At 37.8% G+C, this 24,902-nt stretch overlaps 1 protein-coding gene across 2 annotated transcripts in view; it reads right to left on the reverse strand.

Annotated features, from left to right (window-relative positions):
• The window catches only part of MOSPD2 (motile sperm domain containing 2), an 85,115-nt gene that overhangs the window by 49,676 nt on the left and 10,537 nt on the right, over window positions 1-24,902 (reverse strand). For both annotated transcript variants that reach the window (XM_043896162.1, XM_043896161.1), the window contains exons 3-7: window positions 12,994-13,149; window positions 11,000-11,086; window positions 9,229-9,383; window positions 4,941-5,001; window positions 2,267-2,305 (exon numbers count right to left, since the gene is read on the reverse strand). In XM_043896162.1, the coding sequence (XP_043752097.1) occupies window positions 2,267-2,305; window positions 4,941-5,001; window positions 9,229-9,383; window positions 11,000-11,086; window positions 12,994-13,149 (498 nt within the window). The remainder of the gene's footprint in view (window positions 1-2,266; window positions 2,306-4,940; window positions 5,002-9,228; window positions 9,384-10,999; window positions 11,087-12,993; window positions 13,150-24,902) is intronic.

Here is a 24,902-nt window from a genome sequence, read left to right on the forward strand (position 1 = left end):
AAACTACCATACAACTGTGCTCATTTCATATGCTAGTAAGGTTATGCTCAAAACCTTTCAAGCTAGGATTCAGCAGTACGTGAACCTAGAACTTCCAGATGCACAAGCTGGGTTTAGAAATGGCAAGGGAACCAGAGATCAAATTGCCAACATCCACTGATCATAGAAAAAGCAAGAGAATTCCAGGAAAACATCTACTTTGGCTTCACTGACTACACTAAAGCCTTTGTGTGGATCAAATCAAATTGTGGTAAATTCTTAAAGAGATGAGAATACCAGGTCACCTCACCTGCCTCGTGAGAAACCTGTAAGTGGGTTAAGAAGTAATAGTTAGAATCAGACATGAAAACAACAGACTGCTTTAAATTGGAAAAGGGGTATAACAAGAATGAATATTGTTACCCTACTTATTTAACTTATATGCAGAGTACATCATGTGAAATGCTGGGCTGGATGAATCACAAGTTGGAATCAAGATTACTGGGAGAAATAGCAACAACCTCAGATATAGAGATGATACCACCCTTATGGCAGAAAGCAAAGAGGAAAGAGCCTCTTGATGAGGGTGAAAGAAGAGAGTGAAAAAGCTGGCTTAAAACTCAACATTCAAATGGTTATATTTGACTAATTTAAAATTAAATACTCTGCCAAATAAAAGACTTGTTTTCTAAGTAAACAAAAACACTCAACATTTAAAAAGCTAAGACCATGGAATCTGTCCAATCACTTCATGGCAAATAGAAGGAGATAAAGTGGAAGCAGTGACAGATTTTATTTTCTTGGGCTCCGAAATTACTGTGGATGGAGACTGCAGCCATGAAATTAAAAGACACTTGCTCATTGGAAAGAAAGCTATGACAAACCTATTCAGCATATTGAAAAGGAGAGACATCACTTTGCCAACAAAGGTCCATAGAGTCAGAGATATGGTTTTTCCAGTAGTCATGTATGGATGTGAGAGTTGGACTATAAAGAAGGCTGAGTGCTGAAGAATTGATGCTTTTGAATTGTGGCACAGGAGAAGACTCTTGAGAGTCCCTTGGACAGCAAGGAGATCAAACCAGTCCATCCTAAAGGAGATCAACCCTGAATATTCATTGGAGGGACTGATGCTGAAACTGAAGCTCCGATATTTTGGCCATCTGATGGGAAAAGTCAACTCACTGGAAAAGACCTCGATGGTGGGAAAGATTGAGGGCAAGAGAAAGGGGTGACAGAGGATGAGATGGTTGGATGGCATCACCAAGTCAATGGACATGAGTTAGAGCAAACTCTGGGAGATTGTAAAGGACAGGGAAGGCTGGCATGCTGCAGTCTATGGGGTCACAAAGAGTTGGACATGATTTAGCGGCTAAAGAACAACAGCTAGGGAAGCCATTTTGGGTCTTGGCTATTTTTTATGATTTTTTAAATTAATAATTCAAGTTCTTTTGTTATACTTATTCAGAATCTTGAGTCCATTTTCATAGTTTGTGTCTTTCTAGGAATTTGTCCATTTCATCAAGGTTATCTAATTTCTTGGCATGCAATTATTCACAATATTCCCTTACAATCCTTTAAATTTCTCTAAGGTCTACAGTGATGTCTCTTCTTTTATTCCTGACTTTAATAATTTGAGTGGTTTTTTTTTCATTCATCAGTTTAACCAAAGTTTTGTTAATTTTGTTGAACTTTTCAAAGAACCACGTTTTAATTTCATTGCTTTTCTGTACTGCTTTCTATGTAACAACTGACTTTGGCAAACACGAATGAAAATGCACATTCTAAAAATAACATTAAATTTACAACCACACTGAAACTGCTAAAGAAAGTTTTTCAATGGTTTAAACTTTTTTTGTCAAAGAACATATCATGACTGTCATAAGGATCATGTGACAATAGAGATTTGAGTAAGTATTAGATTCATCCCATTTTCTTGCTCAACTCTTGAAGCCCAGGAGAAAACCTAGCTAAGGCCTGCGTTCTGTGATATACCTCATCTGAAGGTGACGACTGAGGCTTCTGGCTACAGTTTTACCTGAATGGTTCAATATTTAAAAGCTGTTTTTAGGCATGACTAAAGGGTGTCCCCAGAGTCTGGGAACAGAATGTTAGCCCAGTTTGCCTAGGAACAGCCTTTGACTATTCCATCTCCAGCCTGTTAAAAGTACACACTGAGCACAATACAAACATTGTTTTAAAAAACAAGTATAGAAATATCGCTAAACTGGGAAGAAATAAAGGAATCGGACATTTTGTATTATGAAAGTATAAGTAATATACTCACCGTTCATTATCCAAGGCATATCGAAGATCACAATTTTTGCTGAAAGATGGGGGAAAAAAATTCATTGACTGTAACTCAGTCCTGCAATAGCAGTATCACTCACACCTGATCAAGAAAAAACTAGTGACGTAAATGTAACTAAAAACTGAGATATATGACTCAGGTTTAATCCCGTGAAGTGTGAGTAGTGCTAGAAGTAAACTAACTTCTCACAATGGTGAGGGGTTCACCCAGGAGGATGGCTTATGTGTAATGAAAAATGCACTATCACTGCCCGCTGGCAAATACCCTGTTCCTTTATTCATTTATAGCTTTTGTTTTTTGCAGAAAAGTACAAAAAATAGTTAAGTGGGTAAGTGGAGACTATGGATATGGCATGTGGTATTAGTGCTAAAGTCCACTGAGCTTTAAAATGATTTCAATGTCTAATTTATGGTTTCAATTATAATTTTATAGAGATTATATTGTTAAACCCACTCTTGACAGTTGTCCTCATTTTTAGTAAGTCATGTTTTAAGAAACAAAACTTGTTTCAACTTTTCTTAATATTATCAGCCCTAGGAAGCCAATAATTCCGAAGTATACAGAAACATTAGTTGTATACTTAGATGAAGATATTAAATAGCTCTATTAACAATTGTGACAAAGAATCAGAACTCACAAAGGGGACTTTTGATATAAAATTTATTCTATTTCAGATGAATCAAAAGACAATTTCATTCTTCTCTGAACAGGGAACCTCCTAGAATAATTAATGTAGGACAAGTAAAGTACATGTAGGGCAGAAGGTACATGGAAACAGGTACCCTGGTGCTTAATACCTCAGTCTTCATCTGAGATATGCCTCAAAAGATCTGGATTCAATAGTTTAAGAAATAATAGTTACATTTCATGACAAATTTTAAAGCCTGGGTGTTCACTGGAAGGAATGATGCTGAAGCTGAAACTCCAATACCTTGGCCACCTCATGTGAAGAGCTGACTCACTGGAAAAGACCCTGATGCTGGGAGGGATTGGGGGCAGGAGAAGGGAACGACAGAGAATGAGATGGCTGGATGGCATCACTCACTCGATGGACATGGGTTTGAGTAAACTCTGGGAGGTGGTGATGGACAGGGAGGCCTGGCGTGCTGTGATTCACGGGGTCGCAAAGAGTCGGACACGACTGAGTGACTGAACTGAACTGAATCTAAGATTCTATAAAATTCAATGTCTGCAAAGCATTATGCAGCTAGAATATATACATTATACAGTTATTTGGAATAATAGTGTTCAATTCATCTTCACATAGACCCGTGAACTTATTAACAGTTTCCTCAAAAGAATCTTAGATGTATTTTATAAAGTAGTAATAATATTTGTGCTCTTCAAAATGGCTCTTCACCCATTTTTAAAAAAAAAACTGAAGTGTTAAGTATAAAAAAAAAATGGCTCTTCACAAACTGCTTTGGATATTTCAATAAACGAGGGGAGATTTTTCTTTCATCTTGTACATAAAAGAAAGAAAACCTAATAATATGGGGTAGTGTTTCCCTACTGACCAATGAGTGGCACCACTCAGCAAGTCTTAATGAATCAGGGTACATGCCAGATCCAGGAAGAATTCAGAAGGAACAGGAGATCCTACAGGTTCCCCAAACCAAACATTCCTTTTACCTAAAAATGTTCATGAATACTCTCTCTGAAAACATGAGAGCACAGGGCTACGAGTGGCACTGATCCTTGATATCCATCATGCTTTCTGTCTGCTCTTCACTTCACATTAACACTAACGTGAAAGCATGTCAGCAATAACCACCACAATGTTGTAAAGTTATTAGCCTCCAACTAAAATAAATAATTTAATTTAAAAAACTCACCAAAAAAAAAAAGCTTGACCTAAAAAAAAAATATAATGACTTAGGGATTTCCTGCTTTAGTGTCACCTGAGTTACAAGTTCCAAAAGATCCCAACTGTGGAATTTGCCAGGGGTGTATCCAACCAGACCTCAGTTTTTTTCTGATATCCCTGTTGCATCTCTCCTGTCTCTTTACTTTCATCCTACAGGGGTTAAAAGTTTTTGACTATCTATGTGGGATGGCATCTTGATTCTTCAGGGGGAAACCATCATATAAATCTAATCAATCAAACATGAATATATAACATGTAGGAGTGCCTCATTTAGGTAATTAACAGAAGACTCACAATTAAAAAACAAAATCTAAATGCCAACTAGTCAAATGTTTTCTTAGTAACAATTTAAAAATATCAAATCAATAGAAGCAGTGCATTTTATGTTTGAGTATTGCTTATCACACAGTATACTTATCAATACTGCTCATCTGTTTCTTGCATGTAAGAAGCTCCAAATAATACTTAAAATTAATTTCTCAGTTGAAAATATTAGTTAAAAATGGTACAATCTTAGAAATATATGTATGTTTTTATGTCTCTACATGTGTGTGTATGTGTGTGTTACAGGATGACAAATACACAGATTATAAAGGACAGTGATTATTTATTTATGAAAATTTTCTCCTGTACCTACAAGGATATGCACTTAAACTTCTATTAACACATTTAAAGCTCTTCACCAAAAAGTAATGTCTCAGGTTTTAAAGGCTATAATAATATAAAGCTCACAATTGTCGTCTATGGTTTCAGTATATTTTTATAAACAAGAAAGTTACTTACAGAGGTATTTAGGGTAATAAACCTTAAAGCAGTTGATGATAAAGCGTACAAAGTCCATGTCCTAAAATAAAGAATATACATTTAAATTTGAATAATGTCCACATTAGAAGATTTTAAATTGCATATTTCTAAGGGTGATCAATTAAATAAAAATGAGGTAATTATTAAATTCTTTAAAAATAGCTCATAAAATAAGTATCTATATTCCCAGAATTTGGTTTTTAAGTCATTAACATACTTAAAATAATCAATCTTAAAACTGAATTAAATATATGGCTGAGTCCCTTTGCTGTTCACTTGAAACTATCACAGCATTGTTTGTTAATCGGCTATACCCCAATACAAAATAAAAAGTTAAAAAAAATCGAGTTAAAGAAATGAAATGCTTACACATCATTCATCTTACCTCAAACTAGTTAGATACTGAAGGCTGCTAAGGAAATGTGGCATTATAAAATGGATCTAAGAAGGAACTCTCATAGAAAAAATCTAAACATCTGTTGAACAATTAAAGAATTATTTACAACATCACTCATTATCAGAGAAATGCAAATCAAAACCACAATGAGGTACCATTACACGCCAATCAGGATGGCTGCTATACAAAAGTCTACAAGCAATAAATGCTGGAGAGGGTGTGGAGAAAAGGGAACCCTCTTACACTGTTGGTGGGAATGCAAACTAGTACAGCCGCTATGGAGAACAGTGTGGAGATTTCTTAAAAAACTGGAAATAGAACTGCCATATGACCCAGCAATCCCACGTCTGGGCATACACACCCAGGAAACCAGATCTGAAAGAGACATGTGCACCCCAATGTTCATCGCAGCACTGTTTATAATAGCCAGGACATGGAAGCAACCTAGATGCCCATCAGCAGACAAATGGATAAGGAAGCTATGGTACATATACACCATGGAATATTACTCAGACATTAAAAAGAATTCATTTGAATCAGTTCTAATGAGATGCATGAAACTGGAGCCCATTATATACAGAGTGAAGTAAGCCAGAAAGATAAAGACCAATACAGTATGCTAATGCATATATATGGAATTTAGAAAGATGGTAATGATAACCCTATATGCAAAACAGAAAAAGAGACACAGATGTACAGAACAGACTTTTGGACTCTGTGGGAGAAGGCGAGGGTGGGATGTTTTGAGAGAACAGCATCAAAACATGTATATTATCAAGGGTGAAACAGATCACCAGCCCAGGTTGGATGCATGAGACAAGTGCTTGGGGCTGGTGCACTGGGAAGACCCAGAGGGATGGGGTGGGAAGGGAGGTGGGAGGGGGGATTGGGATGGGGAACACATGTAAATCCATGGCTGATTCATGTCAATGTATGGCAAAAACCACTACAATATTGTAAAGTAATTAGCCTCCAACTAATAAAAATAAATGGAAAAAATAAAAAAAAAACCCTAAAAAAAAATAAAGAATTATTTAGAACAAATATACAGACTACAGCCTGACTACTGGGAATGGCAATATATATATGTACATAAATTCTGATATGTCTCTTTTTTAAACCTAATTTCTATACCTCATAATAGTCATAAGATATATTTTATTAATCTTTTACACAGCAGTTAATCTGATCATACCAGCTCGCTGGATCTACTTCTACCTTTATTCCTCTTATGTAGGAATCAAGAATAAGAATTTTGTTAGTGTATATTTAAATACTCTTCATTGACTTCAATTTCTGGGAAATATAGCTGACTGTTGGTTCTACTGCACCGAACACAGCAACATGAAATTAGATTATCAGGGATACTATTTACATGGATCATTTCATTTTGTATGTTTCCACTGGCCATGGGATGACTTACTCATCAACTATCTTGTAAGGACTGTAGGATGAAAAATACAACCAGGTAAACTTAAAGGCATCAATTACTAAAAGGTGAGCTGTCCTGGAGATCTGAGTCTATAAAGTTATTCCTAGCATGTGAGTTATAGCATCTTTTAACTCCAATAAACTGAAAATAAGCATCCTTAAGTATCTTAAGTATTTACTATGGAATAAACCCTAGCATATAATAATACTTTTATAACTAGTCATTATATCTACTGTACACAGGTTTTAATAATCTGTAGTAAAGTAAGAGTCAAAGAGAATAATTCAAAATTTACATATTTAACTACCTAGTACATGATCTGTGGCCCCCAGACTTTGCCTAAAAAGTCCTTGTCCAATATTCTTGTTTTCACCATTTATTTAACTGAATCACCTGGCTTATAAAATCCCAAATTACTGCTAATTCAAGTTGATTTAATAGGATGCCACTGGTGTACGTATATTGGTAGGTACTACATAAAGAAGTTCCATGAAACCCACTGCTCCGCAATCTGTGAGGATATTTTCAAGGATGCTATTCATTATCCTGTAAGACGTCTTCCCTTTGAAGACCCATGAAAGACTTTTCTTCTAGTTCAAGTATCAGGAATGGATGAACTTCTCTTAAGACACAGGTTTTAAAGTATGTCCACTGAGTAATTTTAAATGTTTCCATTTCTTTCAGGCAAGCTTAAAGCCAAATTGGTGGCCTAACTCTAATAAATAATTGTAAAAATTTTTGACTTACAATTCTGTATACATCTTTACAGGCCAGCTTAAATCTTTTGTGAATTGTGAGGATTACATATAATTATATATATATAAACATTATTATGTATAAACATAGAAATATATAAACTATATAAACATAATTCAGTAAGATTCTAGTACTTGGAAATATTAATGATTTACATACTAAGTAATGCAAATAAATCTTATTTATAAATTAAAGTTAATGAAATAAAATATAAGTAGTTTGAAAAATTATCAGACAGCTCAACTCTCTGCCCCTGTATTTGTTAATAAAAAACATTAACATTTTTTTATGATTCTGGGTTAATTCAAATACTAATTATTAGAATACTATCATACATAAAGGATAACAGAATCATAATTTATTTTCATGGGATATTTATTTATCTAGGCATTTTGGTTTAGATTTGAGATATAAAATGATTTACTCTGTAATCTAGAACTCACTGACATGGAAACTAGATTGAAAAATGAATCAAGGGCAAATGACTCAGAGATACAGAAAGATGAAAAAAAATGTGGGCTTACTGCCTAAAAAAACTCTAGCTTTTTTTTTTAAATGTCTAAAGTTTCCCTTTTTGGGGTGAGATATCACTATGATATAATTTTGTCACCTTTTTCATCTAAAAAAAAAGCTATTTTCCAGTATTACTGCAAATTCTTTATAAACAGCATTGTACATAGCTACACATACGCCATCAGTTAGATATACCATAAGTCACCACTTCACTGTGTTGACATTTACATTTTTCTAATTTTTCACCATTTTAAATGACACTCTGAAAAAAAAATTCTGATGTACAAAGGTTTATTTTTTGTACCAAGGTTTATTTCTTTAGAATAGATTTCCAGAAGTTAATTACCAGGCAAAGAGTATGAATACGAACACTTGAACGATATTAACATACTTTGCCAAATGGATTTTCAAAAAGATTTCAACACTGATGCAGGCGGGTCCCCAAACGCCACTTCACTGCCACCAGCATTAGCCTAGGTTTGAGGGTTAGAGACAACAGCTCTAATAAACAGACAACAAATCCCCATCACTGCTGAAGGGTTTGCAGTCAGCACTAAGGGCTCAAATGAAAGACTGGTAAGTTTTATTTATTTTGTAAGATTGGCAAGAATCACCTGAAGAAAACTGGGTTTGAAAACTAACCAAATCAAACAGAAAGTGAATTTAAAGGAGCAAACAAGAAACTCCAACAAAATCACAAAGTGCTGGATATGCAAAAACACAAATGAACATCCTGCCACTGCAAAATCATGGCATGCAGTAATGGTATGCTGGAGAGCCTCCACCACCGTGCTCCTATTTTCGGAGTGCATTCCTCTGTGCCAGGCACAGGGGAGGTGCTATAGAGGATATTGGCTCTGATAGAAAAGTTACTGTTACCACATCTACTCATTACCCTGCCAGCCTTGACATCCAATATCCTGCATATCAGGCAAGGAACATTTCTAGGAAATATACAGTTTCAATGCCAAATAGGTTTAGGTTTTTTGCAACTCCTATTCCATGTTTGACTTCAATCACAATTCTGGGCAGGGGGAATAAATTCCAAACATGACTTGATTAGCTCAATTTTATAGGATTCTTTGGTTGAGTGGCCGGTGATGGGAAGGACAGGAGAGGAGGATGACACCATGATAAACAATGATTCAGAATTAATGAAAAATGCTTACTATGCTATTCAGTCCAGTCTCTGACAGGTCAAACATCACTGTAACAGGCTTCCCATTTTCTCTCTTAGCATACCGTTCCAACCAGAATGCAATAAGCTTCTTTTTGTCCAACATGGTCTTATGGTCTTTTATATGGTACTTCACCCTGATCCAGACTTTAAGCAGAACATAAGATAAAAAGAAAAAATATTTAGAGCATTTTAATACTATTTTATGCATATATCATTCCTTTCCCTTGAAATTTTTAAATTTATATTTCATTATGTTTATCAGATTAAAAACATCTCTTCCTTCTTTTAAATGAGAAACAGTGTATACTTGTTTCTCTTACTCTTAAAGAGTCACAGGCATTTCCGCCCCCTTAGAAAATACACTTTCCCCCTTGGTAAGCAAGGGAAGAAAGACAATACAGGTGAACAAGTAATATTTGCTAATAACCTACAAGTACTCTACCCTGTGCTTAACAATAAAGAAGGCACTAGAGAAGCATGTTATCCAGAGGAAAAGCCCAGACAGAAGCACCATGGTGGCAAAAGCGGGTGTCGTGCGTGGGGGCAGAGCGTGGCGCGTGTTGAGAGTGGTGGCAGCTAGGACAAAGTGTGACGAGCAGTGGGAGGAGTAGCTGAACAGAGAGACAGGGCTGGGCTCGGAGGACTCTGCGTTAAATGCTAAGGCGTTTTCATTTTCCTATTTCGAACATCTCTAGGCAGCAGCACAGAGGGGAGGCGGCAAGAGGCAGAGAGGGAGGCCCAGCAGGCTGCATCCTGGGGTGGGGATGGGCTGGGACTGAAGTGAGGAAGTGCTGCTGAAATCAGAGGAGGGGCTCAAGTGAAGCTCTGTCCAGGGAAGAGTCGATGGCTTGTGGACCTGAGCTGGGCAGTACAGGGAAGGCGGTGGCGGGATGTGTGTGAGTGCTGTGTTGAAGGCGCCAACCGCCGAGCCGGTGCGCAGCTGGCCATGTATGTGCATGTGGCCTGGGGGCCAGCCTGGGGTCACCGCGGTGTGGTGGATGGGGGCTGAAGGAGCCCGGGTACTTGACATCACCCAAGGAGGCGGCATCAGCTAGAAAGGGAAAGAGGCCAGGAAAGGAACAAAGCCTGGGAAACACCTGTGAGGCACCAAGTGGAAGAAGAGAAACGGGAAAGCAAGCTTGAGCAGGAGCAGCCGGCACTGGGAGGAAAACGCTCCGAGAGGCCGCAGACCGGGCGTGCGAGGCGGGCACGGAGCGTGCAGCACACTGCTTTGGCAGGCTGACTGCCTAGGATGGGGGCTCCGCCGCGGCCGCCGAGGCCCAGCCGTGGTGCCAACCAAGCTGTGTTCTGGGCAAAGGGGAGAGAGGACTGATGAGGGAGACTGGCAGGCTGCCGGTCGCCGCACTCAACACACTGATTTAGGAAGAAGCAAGGGGAGAAGACTGTGGGAAACTCGAGAAGAAAAAAAGTCCATTTAGCCATCCTCAGTGACTGTCAAAAACATTCTCCATCAGGATGCGGGTTGAATTTTCATATCAGTAAATTAGAAAGAAGAAAATGACTCTGAGTTACATCGTTTCGGCTGTGTGATGGGATGCGGCATTTGGGCCTTTACAGCCTGCTTTATTATAATGTAAATGGCACATTCAACTACTTGGTCCACCTGGCCCTAACCACTCCCACTGTAGGAAACCTGACATGTGGTTCATACACAGAAAGTTATGCCTATAATCAATTCAGTTGAGATGGATGACGTCTCAAAATCCTGAAAAGCCAGTACATATATTAAATATACTCACACAACTTGTTGCCTTCTTTGTCATAACCGTGGAGATAAATGCCACCAATTTCCAACAGCCACCTGGGAATGGAGGCTTCAGTCAGGTCTAAAAGGTGACAAACTTTAATGAGTAATTCTAACTCAGAGGTCTTTTAAAGAGAATACTTACAACGTAAAGGTTACTATTACATAGTGGTTCTGATACAGAAAAAGATAAGGCTATTTTTTTTTAAAAGATACAGCTTTTGCAAACATCCGGAAAGTACCTCTGATGATAAAAAAAATAGTGTTTCTTACTAAGTAGGAAAAAACTACATAAAGACAGAGATGAGAAAAATGGAAAAAATCCATTTCCTTTTACATGTCAGCCATTATGATGTGGACACATTTTCATGTTCTGATTTTATTTCTCATAATGACTTGCAAACAAATATTACTATTGGACAATTTCAGAAGAACATGGCAGTAAATATCCACATCATAGTCTCGGAGGTGATGTAAGAAATCACTATGGTTTCTCTAGTAAAATGTTTTTCTACAAAGTCTATTTTTCTACAAAGTCTGATAACCAGCAGAGTTTAACACATTTATAATCTTGGCACAGGTGGGAAATACTTCAAGAAAAATGCTAGATCTTTTAGCAGGAGGCCTCCTCTCTAGCAAGGTCAAGAACCAACACAGCAAGGCAGCAAATGCCAAGGCTTTTGTGTCATTCATCAGTACTTCCCTAAGAACTCTCAAAGATGTCTTTATCTTTCCCCACCCCTCTTTCATCATATCTCTGCCATTGGCCACTAGAAACTAGCAATTCTATGTAAGAGAAAACTATTGCTGAGTTTAGGTTTATCCTGTACTTAAAACGATTTAGGAATATCAGGTTTATATTTCTTGCTGGATTAATAAATGCTCACTGTTCAAATTACCTACAGTTTTTATATTTCCAATCAAATTATTTTTAAAATACCCTCCTTCTGATAGATTCCTTCTCCAAATATGATGACTGGAAAGAGTATCTGCTCTGGATTTATTTGTTGACTATTTTATATTAAATTTCCAGACTCGGTCACTCCAGAGTTTATAATCCTTATAGTCAGGAAACCCTTCTTTAAACCTCATTAAAACCAGTAGTTTCAATGACTTATTTGAAAAGACCCTGATGTTGGGAAAGATTGAAGGCAGGAGGAGAAGGGGATGACAGAGGATGAGATGGTTGGAGGGCATCACCAACTCGATGGACATGAGTTTGAGTAAGCTCCAGGTGATGGACAGGGAGGCCTGGCGTGCTTCAGTACATGGGGTCGCAAAGAGTTGGACACGACTGAGCAACTGAACTGAAACCAGTAGTTATGCCTGTTTCTTCCTGTTAAATTTTTTAGGAGGAGAGAGATAATGGGTAACTTTTCCTGAAAAGAGATCATCATTTACTTGAAGACTACTACATAATCCCCTCTAAGATCTAAAACTCTTTTTTTTGGGGGGGGCACAATTTCAATCTAGAATTGGACCTTGAAATCAAGATGTTAAGAGGAGGCGGCTACAGGCATCCTTGGGGATAAGCTTGCATTTGGGGGATTCCCATTCGTCTAGTAATTCCACATGGAGCACCTATTAGCACAAGCAACCCTGGGAATAGAGGCAGACACCAGGCAACAACTGAGAAAAACAGGCAAATAGTATCTCTCTCCAGGCCTGGTGGTGAAGATGCTGAGCTGCTAGTTTAATTAAGGTTCTAAACCAAAAAGCTACAGAAGAGGAGACTGTGCTGTTAGTGAAGAACTTGAGTGTGATTTGGCTCCTTGGCAATCTGATTTCCTTGTGAATAATCCGACATTTAAGACTTATTTATAAGATGCTTCTCTCAAAGTGTTACTGGGTCTTTATAAAACCTCGTACCCTGATATTTATGGTGATGCCAAGAATATTTCCAAATACGCTATTTGATAAATGTAAAATAGTAACATTTATGCAGGGGAGGGATACAGTACACAGTCAAGGTTAAATTGAACAGCTTACCATTGACAGCCATTTCTTTCCTCCACTGAAAACTCTCATCAAGCATCTTCAGTGTTTCATCTACGACATTATGCCTCCAAGCCAAGTAACTTTCAACCCAGTTATCATCTTGCTGTAGTCTTTCAACATCACGTGAATCATACTTATCTGACTTATCTAGGGGAAAAACAGTAATAAATATCCATGTCAGATAAATTCTGCAGTGAATGATAACCAATACTAATACCAAAGGAGAAGAAAGACCCGAAGGATAAAGCTAAGCTATTTGAAGATAGACACAGGGATGCAGTTCAGATGAAAATGCAATTTAAAGGATTGATGGAATTTCTAAGTGTGACTAAAATAAAGTTATCTAAAAATTGCAGCTTTATTTCAAGACAGGCCACCACAGGTGTAAAAAAAAAAAGAACATAGTAAAATATTTTGCATAACCCTCTCTAAAACCATAAACGAAGATCTTGGAAGAGCAATTACATTATTGGAACTTGAAGTCCTCACCCTAGTCAATGAAAAATGAACTTTTGTGTAAAGAAATAACTAAGTTGTACTTAAAAAGACATGTATTTGACAAATGTCTTTTTTGAAAAGGAACTAAATCCAAAATGGAAATGATGTATGTAGTAGTCAACATTTCCCATAGTTCACTGGAATGTGTGTGCGTGTTGTGTTAGTTGCTCAGTCGGAGTTAGTTGCTCCGACTCTTTGCAACCCTCTGGACTGTAGCCTGCCAGGCTACATTCATGGACAGAGGTCCATGGAATTCTCCAGGCAAGAATACTGGAGTGGGTTGCCATTTCCTTCTCCAATGCATGAAAGTGAAAAGTGAAAGTGAAGTTCCTCAGTCACGTCCGACTCTTCGTGACCCCGTGGACTGCACCCTACCAGGCTACTCCGTCCATGGGATTTTCCAGGCAAGAGTACTGGAGTGGGGTGCCATTGCCTTCTCCACATCAACCTCTACATACCTCTATACCCTCCTTCCACGCCCCACTCTATTCTCCTGTAACTGAAGTTTCCTTGTCTCCTTACAACCACCTCTGCACATCCAAATTCTACCATTCTCTAACACTCGTTTCAAATGCTTCCTCTCCCATAAAATTTTCCCTAGGCCCAGAAGTAATTCCTTCCCTGTGAATAGCTAGTGGACCTGAACTATGCCTTTCTTAAGGCACTTAGCGCATTTCCCCTTGAATCCGAGTTACTGGCATTTATGCCCTATCTTCCTGTACAGAAATCTTAACAGCACAGTCTATACATCCTAAGAAGCCCCCAGAGCGGATTACAGCAGAGCCGATGAAAAGACTTTTAGGAAATATTTGTGGACTGAATCTTTTCCTTTCCTATTTTTATTTTCTTGGGCAATGGTACCCTCCCAGGGCCCCAAGGAAGATATTTCAGAAAATCACCTTCATCTCCATTTTTTTTTTTGCCCCTAGTTAGTTACCAAATTGTATAGATTCTATCTCCTCTCCATTTGTTCTGACTTATTTCAGGCCCTCATGGATAACAGATGAAAGGGCAGGGGAATATAAAGTGCATTCATGGAATTATCTTCTTTGAGACCCAATTTCCACATCTTTAAATTGCATTAGATACTCACAGAGTTGTGTGAGGATCAGATGAAAATGTATATATATATAAAAGTAGTTGAAAGTTTAAAGCACTATAAAATATAAGATGAGGCCATAAGTCATGTATTGTAGAGTGTTAGCTTGGATATGGCTTTCAATATCTGGTCTCTACTTTTCAAACGTATACTCCGCTGTAGGTAAACCTTGGAAAATGGTATTTTAGCTCTGCTATTCAAACATTCATCAATATTCAAAGCAAAAAGGCCCCTGGGAACACCTGCCCCTCCAGAAGGACCATCCAGTTTGGCCATTGGACAACTTTCTCCAATGGACCAATATGGTTGAAATTACTGTCTGCCTTCAAGAAAATTTCTCCCAAAAACCCAAGTCTGAATAACCACAGTTTACTTAACAGTTGTTCTTTCAAATAAAAAGGGTGGTCCACGAAAAATATGACTAATTTAGTTGGTAATTCAAATGCACAAAAGTATTTTATGCATACTTCTCGACTTTGTTTTTCAGGCCCTCATGGATAACAGATGAAAGGGCAGGGGAATATAAAGTGCATTCATGGAATTATCTTCTTTGAGACCCAATTTCCACATCTTTAAATTGCATTAGATACTCACAGAGTTGTGTGAGGATCAGATGAAAATGTATATATATATATAAAAGTAGTTGAAAGTTTAAAGCACTATAAAATATAAGATGAGGCCATAAGTCATGTATTGTAGAGTGTTAGCTTGGATATGGCTTTCAATATCTGGTCTCTACTTTTCTAACGTATACTCTGCTGTAGGTAAACCTTGGAAAATGGTATTTTAGCTCTGCTATTCAAACATTCATCAATATTCAAAGCAAAAAGGCCCCTGGGAACACCTGCCCCTCCAGAAGGACCATCCAGTTTGGCCACTGGACAACTTTCTCCAATGGACCAATATGGTTGAAATTACTGTCTGCCTTCAAGAAAATTTCTCCCAAAAACCCAAGTCTGAATAACCACAGTTTACTTAACAGTTGTTCTTTCAAATAAAAAGGGTGGTCCACGAAAAATATGACTAATTTAGTTGGTAATTCAAATGCACAAAAGTATTTTATGCATACTTCTCGACTTTGTTATCCAGGACACTTAAAGAACATGCACTTTCTTTAAGATTTAATAAAACTTACTGCTTTATTAGGGGCTTTCTAAAATAACATTGAAAAAAAATAACATTGACTTTAAAAAAAAGTTTTAACTGAGAGTGCTGGCAATGAAGACTATATTGGCCGTTCACCTTGATTCAGGCTGAGGAGGTGACAGCTTTGCATACCAATGCTTCCATGTAATCAGAGCAAATGAAAAGTGCAGAAGGCTTCTTAGCATCACTGTGAAAACAGCTCTGACCTCATGGGTTCCTGGAGAGACCTTGGCATCTCCAAGGATGCAGAGACTAAGCTCTTGAGAACCCCAGGACAACATGTGGTTTAAGTGGTGAAAACTGGGAAAATTATTTGCCATAAGCGGAAGAATCAAACATACTTGCTGTTATTATCATTATTCCTACCCCTGTTGGTATTACCACTACAGTGTCCCTTACCAAGAAATGTAAAGCTTACTCCTCCTGGAGAGCTTTTAGGAATGAAGATTTTTGCAATCAGAAATCTCCATTTAGATGAAAATGATTGTTATTAATAAAACATGTACTTAAACACATGAGATGCCTGTTGTTAGACATTATCCCTAGATACAAAGAAATGGAAATAGAGCGCTAGAAAAGAGAGAGCAAGAGAGGACTGGGGAGAAGGTTCTGTAGGTGGAGGGAGAGAGGCGAGACAAGTGGGGGCAGAAGAGGACCGAGAAGAGGGCTACGGTAAGGAGACGGAGAGAAGGAAGGAGACAGAGAAACAGAAAACTGAGCATTCGAGGTAAGGAACACTTGACCTGGACCACAAGACCAAGTGCAGGACTGTTTATGACATCAGTCTGCTGCAACACAGCTCCCAGACAACTGAGCTGAGGGGAGGCCAAATACACAGCCCCAAACATGCTTCTCTGGTATACTGATTATTTTGAGCTATTTTTAATAAACAGCAGATACAGGAAAATCTCTAGAAGGTGAGCAGAAGTCATCCTTTTATAAGAAAAAGTTATCCTTTTATAAGAACTCATCCTTTTATAAGGGAAGTCTCCATTTGTAAGGATGCCGCCCTCTCTGTAACGGGAAGAGAAGAATGATACGAAATCTCCTGAAACTCTTTGTCAACATAGAAGGCAAGGACTTAAATCTGCACAACCATACCCTTGTTTACTGAGCTCTTCCTGGTCATCTCTAATACCTGACTCCCCACCCCAACATTTTCTTTTGTCTTTAGCTGGAGATGGTAGTGAAGGTGGTGACTTGGGCCACTTTGGAGAGTGACTCAGTTCTCCTGGGTCTCTCCCAACGTATAAAGGAGGTATACATGTTATTAAATGTGTTTGTTTTTCTCCTGTTCATCTGCCTTTTATCAATTTATGAGTCCAGTTAAAGAACCTAGAAGGGTAGAAGGAATTTCCACAGAACCCTCAGGTGTTAGGGAGTTTTCTGAAAACCTGTCCTTTGGTAAATCCAGATGTTACAGGGAAAAGCTAAAGATGTACACCCAGAAGGTATCTGAAGATATCAAAACACACAGAAAGATATCAAAACCTTCCCCACTCCCCACCTAAGACATCACTTTACTTCTCAGTGACTAAAGCACAGAGATATAGAGATCAGTCTCACACATAGATATATGTGTACACTGTCAATACCTCGTCCTGATTACTTTCACCTTGCTGAGGACCAGTGAAAACTGCATCACAAACCAACGTGAATCCCAAGTAGCAGACTTTTAAACCTCATCCTTGCACTTGTTCAAAACAGTTCAAAGCTCATTTCTGGCCACTCCTCCGTTAAGAAACCCTAATGAACTTTGCCACACTTACTATGGTTTACTGTCTCTTTCTACTATTTCTCCTTATATGAATTTTGCTCTATAAATTGATCTTATATTTATACAGTATATCACCAAGCCAACTGGACACTCCTAATTTTGCTGAGAAAGCAGCAGATAAGTGGCAATGGTGATACCTCTGAGTGAGACAGGACTAACTGTTCCAGAGAAAAGATGACTCCTCTCAACTCTCTTTCTTCCCCCACGTGCACATGCACACTTCCTTCGAGCTCTCTCACATACACACTTTTAAACGTTGCAAGATAAAGAGAATACAGTGCTTACTCATAAAACAGCAAATTACTAATTAACTAATCCATTACTAACTTTTCTCTCTTGTATTTGTTGGCTGGTGAAATTACAAACCAGCCAGAAACTATGTTTTAAGGTTAACAAATATGAAAAAAAAAATTCATAGCCAGATTCAGGATATGGGACAGTGATGCAATCAGAAGACCCCTGCTATTAACTATGTTCAGGGAGACTGAGCAAGTCACTCCAGGCCTGACTTTTCTTCTCTGTAAAATGTAGATAAGGTCTGCCTTTTCAGTCTTATGAAGATCAAGGACACTTTGAAAACTTTTAACACAATACCAATGAATTTTTATTAACATAAGATAGAATGCTACCCATGAACAGAAAACTAAATTCTAATTGACCTATTAGTCAGTTGAGAAAATCTTGAAATTATATTGTAGTTATTAATAAATGTGCCTAGAATGCATATAAAATGTTAAAAAATTCAACAGTATTTTGATAATGAAAAACAGAGAACAGTTATCAACTGGGTGTCGTAATGTCAAAATGCAGCAAATATACAACTCAAACATTACAGTAGTGTGAAATCTCATGTGTGTGTGGGTGCGTGTGTGTTTGGTCACTAAGTCATGTCCAACTCTTTGCGACCCCATGGACTGTAGCCCACCAGGCTCCAATGTCCATGGGATTCTCCAGTTAAGAATACTGGAGTGGGTTGCCATTTCCTTCTCCAGTGGATCTTCCTGACCCATCAAACCCGAGCCTCCTGAATTAGCAGGCAGATTCTTTACCACTGAGCCACCAGGGAAGCCCTTAAAACCTCTTAGCATCTGTTATTTCTCCAAGACTCTGAGCAAGATCCACTTAAAAGTCCTGCTGGGGCCCTGGAAGAACATTTGTACTGGATGGACGACTTCTATTGGCTGGAGCCTGTATATGTCAACAATGGGAGTGATCAGGCTGAAAGAACAAATATTCCCTTAAGGGCATCCTCTGCTGATTGGCCACAACCTACCCTGAATCTCCTCTTTCCTGTGAAGCTTTCAGGTGAAGAGACTGACAAGCAGGCGGCTGTCTACGGTGGGATTAAGCCATTGGCCATCACCAGCGATTCTCAAACTTTAATACCTTTCAGAGTCACCAGGAAGGCATGTTAAAACAGGGATGACTGGGGCCCTACCTCTAAATTCATGGGGCCCAGTAATTTGTGGGTGACATCTCAGAATCTGCACTTGCACCAAGTTCCTACAGAATGCTGCTGCTTCAGAGACCACACTTTGAAAACTCTGGGGCTACTACAGGGGTTGGCAAAATTGGTAAAGGGCCTGAGGATAAACATCTAAGGAGCTTAGACTCTGACGGCCACATATGGCCTCTGTTGCTGATTCTTTTTCTTAGCAACGCTTTACAAATAGAAAAACCATTCTGAGTTCCAGGGCTATTAAAAACAAACACAGGGACTCCCCTGGTGGTCAGGTGGATAAGAATCCACTTGGCAATGCAGGGCACACGGGTTCGATCTCTCGTCTGGGAAAATTCCACATGCTGCAGAGCCAACTAAGCCTAAGAGCCACAACCATTGAAGTCTGTGCACCCTAGAGCCCACATGCTGGAACTACCGAGCCTAAGCGCTGCAACTACTGAAGTCTGTGTGCCCTAGAGCCTGTGCTCTGCAACAAGAGAAGCCACCACAGTGAGAAGCCTGCACACCACAACCAACAGTAGCTTCCGCTTGCTGCAACTAGAGAAAGCCTGGACACAGGAAAGAAGAGCCAGTGCAACCAAAAATAAATAAATAAGACACAACACACAACAGAACTTTTCTGACTTCTGGTCTGTTGTAGAGAGGGAAGGGGCTTTCTGCTTCAGCTCCTATCCTTCAAGAACTGAATTCACATGCTCAAAGAACGTTGAAAGAAGATTCCAACAGATAGAGAGGCAAGTCACCAAGATATAATGTCTTGTACATATTGAGCATATGAATTCAGATTAGAGATTTTTGTGCTGCTATCATGAGCCAATAATGACAAGACTTGAAAACCTTACACCTCTTATTCTCCTTGCTGCATTGATAACTAGGTTGTAATATATCCTGCAGAATTATAGAAATAATGTTGGAGATCATTGTCTTTTGCCTGACTTTCTGGGAATCATTTTGAAGTTTCATGATTAACCATGACTTCTGCTGTAGGATTTCTAGAAGAGCTAAGAAAACAAGTTACCCCTGGTAAAAGTTCTGTTTGCTTTTCATAAAGGTGAATTATAGCCAATGTGGTTTCTGTCTTAACTGAAATACACATTTTCCCTTATTTAATCTTGTTACTGCAAATATGTTTGTCTTTGCTTCAACAAATATAGAAAAAAGAGAGAAAACAGATGTGGCTAGCTAAAAAGGCAAGAAGGAAAGGGAATGAAGAGACACAAGAGATGAAAGACACTTCTCAATACTTACCTTTCGAAATAGTTTTGGTGGTTGAACTGTGCCCATCAAAATTTAACTGAGAAGCATTTTGTGAACATAGTAAGTTCCTCCCCTGCATTTTCTAATCATGAATTATCTTTACATTCCTGGGGCTAACAAAAGTGCTTACTTGAGCCGTATGTGTGTGTGCGCCTTTGTGGTGGTAGGGCAGAGACAGTGGAGAGGACTATGGCTATCAATTCAATCTCCTTTAACAGTCATTGATATATTTAGGCTTTTTACTTTTTATTGAGACAATTTTAGATGATTTTTCTTTTCTCTGGAAAGTTTTCCATTTAATCTAAGTTTTCTAACTTACTGTGATAAAGCTTGTCATTATATTCTCTTTTATGATTTTTAAAATCTCTACCACATCTATAATTCTATCTGCTTTTTGTTCCTAGTGTATGTTTTTGCCTTCTCCTTTTCTTCCTATTTGGTCATCGTAGGTTTGTCTATTTTACTAGTCCTTTCAAAAAATCAGCTTAGGTTGATTACATCTACTATCTTTTTTCCTATACCATAATTATCTGCTCTTATTCCCTTCTACTTTCTCTTTATTTACTCATGTTCATTTTTTAGTTTCTTGAATTCAATCTTTAATTGATTTTTATTTGGGCCTTGATTCCTAAGAAATGAATGTAAAGACCACAGACATTCTCTTGGTCAGCTTTAAGTATTTTGTAATTTCCACTGTGATATCCTCTTTACTCTCTGGGTTATTTAGCAGAAGAATTGCATACATTGCTAGGAAGTTGTTAATCCATGGTTATTTAGAGGTGTTATTTTAATTTCCTAACATTCAATTTACTTTTAAGTACCTTTTGATTATGACTTCTCATACAGTTGCTTCCTGGGGTGAGACCATGGTCTGTATGATCTAGTTGCTTTGGAATTTCTAAGACTTCCTTTATGACTTAATATGTGGGGACTATTTACAAAAGTTCTCAAAGCACAACTATATATTCTACATACAAAGTTACTAAATCATATTACATGGTCTGTAGATATGCAATAAGGACAAAAATTGATAAACTCTTAACATCTTTTCCTCTTATTGTGACCATGACAACTTTAAAAAGTTGACCTGGAAAATGTCAGAGCACAATTTAAGGAAATCAAAGTGTCTGTCTATCTACCTATCTTCTAAAGGCTTCCTCTCTTGGGGATAAAACATAATTCAATAGTTATGAGCATCATATGCTAGCTCAAAAGAGAGCTAGGAATTGCAGATGCAAAATGAACAAAGCCTGGGTTGATTCCTTGGATGGTTCATAATCGAGAGAGTTTATGTAAAATATCCAGGAGTGTAATTACACTTTAAAAGTCATTTTCCTTCCACTCTTCCTTTCCAGAGAGGGCAGTTGATAAGAAAAATTCCAGTTTTATGTACTTTTAACCACAGAGGTTCCTTCTATTCACTACTTATCTTCCTGTCCCTGAAATTCTCCTCTCAGAGATCATCTATGATACTAAAGTTTCCTGGTTCTTCTACTTCTCTAACCACTTTCTCTCCCTCAGCCTAGTAAGGTGAAGGCATTCCTCAAGGGTAACTGTGTAATTAAAAAGGCAGTGGAACTGTTCAACATAGTGTTGGAAGTTCTGGCCACAGCAATCAGAGCAGAAAAAGAAGTAAAAGGAATCCAGATAGGAAAAGAAGAAGTGAAACTCTCACTGTTTGCAGATGACATGATCCTCTACATAGAAAACCCTAAAGACTCTACCAGAAAATTACTAGAACTAATCAATGAATATAGTAAAGTTGCAGGATATAAAATTAACACACAGAAATCCCTTGCATTCCTATATACTAACAATGAAAAAACAGAAAGAGAAATTAAGGAAACAATACCATTCACCATTGCAACAAAAAGAATAAAATACTTAGGAGTATATCTACCTAAAGAAACAAAAGACCTATACATAGAAAACTATAAAACACTGATGAAAGAAATCAAAGAGGACACAAACAGATGGAGAAACATACCGTGTTCATGGATTGGAAGAATCAATATTGTCAAAATGGCTATTCTACCCAAAGCAATCTATAGATTCAATGCAATCCCTATCAAGCTACCAACGGTATTTTTCACAGAACTAGACCAAAGAATTTCACAATTTGTATGGAAATACAAAAAACCTCGAATAGCCAAAGTAATCTTGAGAAAGAAGAATGGAACTGGAGGAATCAACCTGCCTGACTTCAGACTCTACTACAAAGCCACAGTCATCAAGACAGTATGGTACTGGCACAAAGACAGAAATATAGATCAATGGAACAGAATAGAAAGCCCAGAGATAAATCCACGAACCTATGGACACCTTATCTTTGACAATGGAGGCAAGGATATACAATGGAAAAAAGACAACCTCTTTAACAAGTGGTGCTGGGAAAACTGGTCAACCACTTGTAAAAGAATGAAACTAGAACACTTTCTAACACCATACACAAAAATAAACTCAAAATGGATTAAAGATCTAAATGTAAGACCAGAAACTATAAAACTCCTAGAGGAGAACATAGGCAAAACACTCTCCGACATAAATCACAGCAAGATCCTCTATGACCCACCTCCCAGAATATTGGAAATAAAAGCAAAACTAAACAAATGGGATCTAATGAAACTTAAAAGCTTTTGCACTACAAAGGAAACTATAAGTAAGGTGAAAAGACAGCCGTCAGATTGGGAGAAAATAATAGCAAATGAAGAAACAGACAAAGGATTAATCTCAAAAATATACAAGCAACTCCTGAAGCTCAATTCCAGAAAAATAAATGACCCAATCAAAAAATGGGCCAAAGAACTAAACAGACATTTCTCCAAAGAAGACATACAGATGGCTAACAAACACATGAAAAGGTGCTCAACATCACTCATTATTAGAGAAATGCAAATCAAAACCACAATGAGGTACCATTACACGCCAGTCAGGATGGCTGCTATCCAAAAGACTACAAGCAATAAATGCTGGAGAGGGTGTGGAGAAAAGGGAACCCTCTTACACTGTTGGTGGGAATGCAAACTAGTACAGCCACTATGGAAAACAGTGTGGAGATTCCTTAAAAAACTGGAAATAGAACTGCCATATGACCCAGCAATCCCACTTTTGGGCATACACACTGAGGAAACCAGATCTGAAAGAGACACGTGCACCCCAATGTTCATTGCAGCACTGTTTATGATAGCCAGGACATGGAAGCAACCTAGATGCCCATCAGCAGATGAATGGATAAGGAAGCTGTGGTACATATACACCATGGAATGTTACTCAGCTGTCAAAAAGAATTCATTTGAATCAGTCCTAATGAGATGGATGAAACTGGAGCCCATTATACAGAGTGAAGTAAGCCAGAAAGATAAAGAACATTACAGCATACTAACACATATATATGGAATTTAGAAAGATGGTAATGATAACCCTATGTGCAAAACAGAAAAAGAGACACAGAAATACAGAACGGACTTTTGAACTCTGTGGGAGAATGTGAGGGTGGGATGTTTCAAAAGAACAGCATGTATACTATCTATGGTGAAACAGATCACCAGCCCAGGTGGGATGCATGAGACAAGTGCTCGGGCCTGGTGCACTGGGAAGACCCAGAGGAGTCGGGTGAAGAGGGAGGTGGGAGGGGGGATCGGGATGGGGAATAAGTGTAAATCTATGGCTGATTCATATCAATGTATGACAAAACCCACTGAAAAAAAAAAAAAAAAAAAAAAAGGCAGTGAAAATAAAGACACTTTCAAAATTAAATTTACCACCAAGATCGCACCAAGGGAAAATCTAAAGATTATACTCAAGATAATAATGATACCAGATAAAAGATCTGACACTTAAGAAGAAATGATAAAGATATTGGCAAATACATGGTATAAAAGCAAACACTAATGTAAAACAACAACAACAAATTGGAAGAGCAGTTAATTTATGAGGAACCAAGTTAGAACTACACAATGACCATTTCTTTCAGGGAAGAGAAAAGAGGAAACACTCCTAACTGATTTTATGAAGCCTGAATAATTCTGACATCAAAGTCACACAAGAAAAATACAAGAAAGGAAATTTACAGACCAATTTTTGAATACAGATGCAAAATTTCCAAAGAAAATATTAGCTACTGAAAATATCAACTGACTATAGCAAAATAAATATTTAAAAACTGATTAATACAATAAAATATATTAACAGATTAAAAGAGAAAAACCAAGCGAACATTTCAGATACAATAAATGTATTCAACAGATGAAGAAACTGTATTTAGTAAAATTCACCCCTTAATTGTGATGGGAACAAAACAAAACAATGAACAAAAACCAAAACTAGCAAAGCACGAACAGAAGGAAACCTATTCATTCTGATAAAAGACATTTACAGAGATCTTGTTTGGGGCTATCCAAGATCAGGAATAAGACAAGTAGGCTTTTATGACTGATTCAACAGTGTTCTTAAAGGTTCCAGCCAGTATAAAGCAAAAGCACTTAAAGTTGTAAAAATCGTTAATGACAATTAGTTTTCTTTCTAAAAAGTTAGAAAACTATCATTATTTCAAGGTGATACTACAATATACAAAGAAATTGCTAACTTATCTAGCGATAAATTAATTGAAATGAATAAGAATAAGGTTCTTGAGTCCAATATTAATGTAAAAAGTCAAACAT

The sequence above is a fragment of the Cervus elaphus genome, chromosome X (assembly GCF_910594005.1).
Source record: "Cervus elaphus chromosome X, mCerEla1.1, whole genome shotgun sequence".
Classification (NCBI taxonomy): Eukaryota; Metazoa; Chordata; class Mammalia; order Artiodactyla; family Cervidae; genus Cervus; species Cervus elaphus.